Source organism: Clupea harengus, unplaced genomic scaffold, assembly GCF_900700415.2.
Source record: "Clupea harengus unplaced genomic scaffold, Ch_v2.0.2, whole genome shotgun sequence".
NCBI classification, from domain to species: domain Eukaryota; kingdom Metazoa; phylum Chordata; class Actinopteri; order Clupeiformes; family Clupeidae; genus Clupea; species Clupea harengus.
The window spans coordinates 34,381-38,948 of NW_024879674.1; the positions used below are offsets into that span (position 1 = coordinate 34,381).

The window sequence follows — 4,568 nt, forward strand, 5'->3', positions numbered from 1 at the left end:
GACTGCGTTAATGTTTCCGTGGAGTTATCCCTTCCGTTGTTGTTTATTGATTGGTAAACATGGCTTCTTTTGCAAAGGTAGCTGTGTGTTTCCTCATTGCGTGTGTCTGTAATGGTAAGTTTTCTCCTCGTTTCTGTTAGTTGCATTTTGTCTTGAAATCCTGTCTGAAATAGTCACTCGTTTTGTTTTCTTTTGAACAGCATTCTGTTTTCAGAAGAGAGATGTGAACTTTAAGGCCTCTGCAGTTGACCGCCAAGGTGATGATGTGGTTGTTGTCACCACAACACCCGATCCCCACAACCAGACAACTTCTGCACAAACTGAAGTTACTGGTAGGGTGTTTCTTTTTAGTTTTTGTGTGTGTGGTTTTCTGCCAGTTTGTTTTCTGTATAAAATGTGTAAGTCTGTCCCTTGGCTTCTCTCTGGCCCCCTCACTCATGTGGAATCCCAAGATGGCGCAAGTGAAGATGCTGTGGTTTCCACCCCAACACCAAATCCCCCAAACCAAACTACATCTGCTGGAGCTACTGGTAAGGGCATAGCTACATTTCTGATTTTCAGACCTTTTAAATGGCTGCCACCCCAACTCCTGAAGTCCAGACTGAATCTGCCCAAACTGGAACTACTGGTAAGGGAGTTATGATTATACAAGGAACCACTTGGATGGTTCAAACTGTTTGCTCTTAAAAATGAATTCACAAGGATTCTGATGCAGAGCAAGGGTCTAGGAACTTTGAGTGTTGTGGTTTGGCATGGTCACTTGTTAATGTTTAAAAATGTAGCCTGGCAGGTCTCCAACAAATCTAGACCTGTAGTCACAAATGTCTGTTTGGTTGAAGTTAATGGATGTTTTCTTCTTTTTGGTTGTAGAGGATGTTGTGAAAGTGAATTGGCTAAGAATGCATGAATATAAGGCAACAGTCAACATGCTTTGAGAAGTATTTTATCATGGGAAAAAAAAAGTGTCACACTGACCATGGTGTCTCTCTCTCTCTCTCTCTCCATCCTCCAGAGGCCACGACTGATGGTGAAACTGAGGAGCAGCTGTCTGATTCTTCAGGTGGGTTGGCCTAAAATCACCTGTTGCCTGGATCAAAACTTTGTTACATATAGTATCGTAAGGTCTGTTGGAGTTATTGTGATGACACTTCCAGAAGGCTCAACTGTGATGTCTGGCATCCCAGACCCACCCCCTCCATATTCATGATGGGTTAGAACACCTGCCACTTCCAGAGACAACAACAGATACACCAAGATTATCTCTGTTTTAGTTCAGGTTCATTCACGACCCCAAGTAGTCTACTAGCGTCTCAGCAACAACCACTGGCTCGCCCCTTTCAGCAGCCTCAGACAGCTCCTTTGAGTGACCATCCTCGTGTGCTTACCAACCTTGTTGCCCCGCTTCCTCTACCAGTTCAGCATACTTTATCTTCTCTACTTTAGAGAGAATATACTATCATTGGATCTGGCTTACTTTTCTGTTTTCTGCTGAAAGAGGCCCCATGTGAACAGGGATGGACCCGTCATGCACATCGTTGCTTTAGGTTTTTCTCCACCAGCCTACCTTGGTCTGAGGCAGAGGTGAGTAATGGAATATTACTGATTTAAAGTGCCAACTTGATGAGCATGAATGAACATTGTGTGGATTGATTTAACAATCTGCCACAGCTCTTAATTTCAGTTCAATTTAATGAAATGTTTCTTTTGCCTTTCTGATCATGATCTTAATTCTCTGTTTACCTTCAGGGGTACTGTGTGAAAAACGGAGGGAATCTTGCATCCATCCACAACATTAAGGAAGCACGTCTTGTGGGGGAGTTGTCAGGGAACCGTGACTGGGCTTGGATTGGGGGCGGGGGATCCTCTGAGGTAACTTATTGCAGTCTGTCTGATGTCATGTACAGTAGATGGTGGATTGTTGTCTACCGACTTTTACAGTGTCTTTTAAAAATCTCTGATTGAAAGGGTAAACACGTAGTTAATGTGGGTTTTTGAGGTAAAGATTAACGTGCTTTTGTTCTGTATGCAGGGTTTTGTATGGTACTGGACTGATGGAAGTGCATTTGACTATTCCAATTGGCATGCATGGGAGCCCAATAACCATGGTGGAAATGAACACTGCATCAACACCAACTACAATGGTACTTCAACGCACTTGTCACCATTATCAGCTCAGAACACTGAAAGGTTAATGCTTTTGAGAGATGATTGGAGATGGAGTCCCAAAAATGGACAAACAGACTATATTCTATCTAGGCCTGTATACATTGTGGTTTGTACAACGTAGCCATTCTATGCTCTTCGCTATACATTAGGAATGACTAAACCTACTCTGGCAAAATGGCTACCACTTGTCAAAGACTTTACTTTTTTTTTCTGTAATCTAACGTGTTGATGTGGTTTACAGTTTGGGATCTGTGTTTGACTGAACTATTGTCTTCTCCTCCAGCTGGTGGCGTTTGGAATGATTCTCCCTGCCACAGTCGTTTCTCGTTTGTGTGTGCCAAGTAGTAAAGCATCTCGTGTGGAGTTTACAGACTTTCACTGTCACATAACTAATCAATAAACGCATCATTAAAAAGCAACCTCTGGATTTGGTGTTTTTCCATATGTAACAGTGAAGATTTGGTTTCTTCCACTTGCATCCTTTTTGTGCTATTTTATCATACTGAGCATGTGCATATGTCATGCTGTTGGGGAAATAGTGACCTCTAGGGGATATGCATGTTGAACGGAGTGGCTCTCCTCAGAGTTCGGAGGATTAGAGTCACGGTTAATAAACTGACGAACTGGACATACGTCTCCTGCCTTCTTTTGAAAACTACACAATGCAGACGAATTCAAGGGGGTTACACATAGTTATTCAGTCCCCAGCTCTGTTGTGTGTGTGTTCTTCTAATATGACAGGAAAACATACATGTTTGTACTCCCAATAGGAAGGAGAGTAAGATGAGTCACTCACAGCCAAGGGAACATAGTTCGCAAGACTTTCAACTGAAAGTCAAATAGACATATCTGATACAACTTTTTTTTAACTGATGTGAAACTGATTATACACGATATGTCAACTAAATTTAACAGACAAAGAAAATTGTGAAATAATATGCTTTCTACTTCATCTTCATGGTTCTCTCTTCCATGGCAAGATGAAAAAGGAGAATGCAAGCTCAATCTTTTCTCACTTTACCCCACTCTCTTCCTACATGTTTGTGTGCACAATAAATTACTTAATCACAGTATGTAATTCTATAGAACTCAGGTCTGATGTAACTACAAATAATGGACCTCATTCTCGAAGAAGAGATAACAGGAGAACAAGCTCCTAAGCAAATGCCGTGGCTTGAAGAGGTAAACTGGGCATAAATTACCTGGCAGATTTGGCACTAGCTCCCGCTCCTACCGTTTACAACACCATATTGTGAGGTGAAAGCATATGCGTGGACAGTGCACTAAAAGTAAATCTTCAGTGATATGGACCCAAGGAGTTTTTACTGCACAAAGAAAACAGTACCTAGTTTGGTCATCTATTTCTTTCAGCCCAGCTTTCTCTGAATACATCGATTCTTGGTATGGGGTCAGTGTTTCTTGATGTTTTTTCGTCACCTGATGACCTCTTCAGAACAGGAATCATTGGCTAGGCCATCCATTCTGGCATATGGCATATGACAGTGGTAGGTATTGGTGTTGGTAAAAATTAAGACAGACAGTTTCTCAGACAGTTAGTCTGTAAATTTAATTTTTATTTAAGTTAGTAAAGTGGTAAATACAAAGAGCTGTGGTCATAGCAGAACAGAATACATCATTTTAGTAACAGCAGTAGACACAAATTGAGAAATAGGAGAAGCAAAATATTTTATTAAATATCTTGCTCCAAACTACATAATTCATAAAAGGGACGTTTGGGAATGTTTCATCATGTACTACGATATTGTTATTTTCAACTAATGAGCACCTTCCATTTTAATCTTTACAAGCAATATCAGACAACATGAACATCAGAGGAATGTTAAAAAAAAATAAAACTTACAACTGACAAGCTTCTTTATTAGCAGAAAGTACACTACATAAAAAACAGATACAGATCTGGATGATCTACTTGTATTGACAGCAATATAAAGAGACGATTTACAACCTCTCAGCATACGCTTTTGAGAAGAAAAAAAAACATCTCCACAGTTCAGAATTCAAAGAGTTAAAAAATAGATTTTTGTTATAAGAAAAACATTTTGTAAAAAGTAAATCTCGTATATTTGTAATGTTTCCTTGTTCTTTCTAAAATGCCATCACGAATGATTCATGTTTACTTTTCTCCTTTACACCCTATGTTTAAAACAAACAAGATCATGAGTGGCATGTCACTTTCACGTTGATCACTTCCAATGCATTATTAAAAAAAAAAATGTCAGAATGTCAACACCAGCAGCACATGAACCTGATAATACAAAACCTGTAGAAGTAGTGCAGCAGTGCCACCTAGTGCCTTAATCAGGCCAAACACGAAGGAGCAAAAAAAAAAAAAAAAACAATTAAATATCTAAGCTGGGATGGGTCCAGAAGGACTTGAGTGC

At 40.0% G+C, this 4,568-nt stretch overlaps 1 protein-coding gene across 2 annotated transcripts; it reads left to right on the forward strand.

Annotated features, from left to right (window-relative positions):
- On the forward strand, window positions 1–2,585 carry LOC105900720 (galactose-specific lectin nattectin-like). 2 transcript variants are annotated; one of them, XM_042704521.1, is made up of 8 exons: window positions 1–114; window positions 201–257; window positions 453–530; window positions 1,013–1,060; window positions 1,496–1,581; window positions 1,747–1,869; window positions 2,030–2,141; window positions 2,450–2,585. In XM_042704521.1, exons 1-8 carry the CDS (start codon window positions 60–62, stop codon window positions 2,509–2,511), a joined length of 621 nt encoding a protein of 206 aa, XP_042560455.1. In that variant the 5' UTR covers window positions 1–59; the 3' UTR covers window positions 2,512–2,585. The 2 variants fall into 2 exon arrangements, 1 of the variants encoding a protein (XP_042560455.1); XR_006151800.1 differs by lacking the exons at window positions 1–114; window positions 201–257 and adding an exon at window positions 294–332.
- The last annotated feature ends 1,983 nt before the right edge of the window (window positions 2,586–4,568 follow it).

What these genes read in the sequence shown, in the direction of transcription:
- LOC105900720 (XM_042704521.1), top strand. Translation starts at nt 60, where the DNA reads ATGGCTTCTTTTGCAAAGGTAGCTGTGTGTTTCCTCATTGCGTGTGTC. An exon ending in CTCTGCAGTTGACCGCCAAG is followed by an intron (nt 258 to 452) that starts GTGATGATGTGG and finishes TGGAATCCCAAG; the next exon opens with ATGGCGCAAGTGAAGATGCT. An exon ending in GCAGCTGTCTGATTCTTCAG is followed by an intron (nt 1,061 to 1,495) that starts GTGGGTTGGCCT and finishes TTCTGCTGAAAG; the next exon opens with AGGCCCCATGTGAACAGGGA.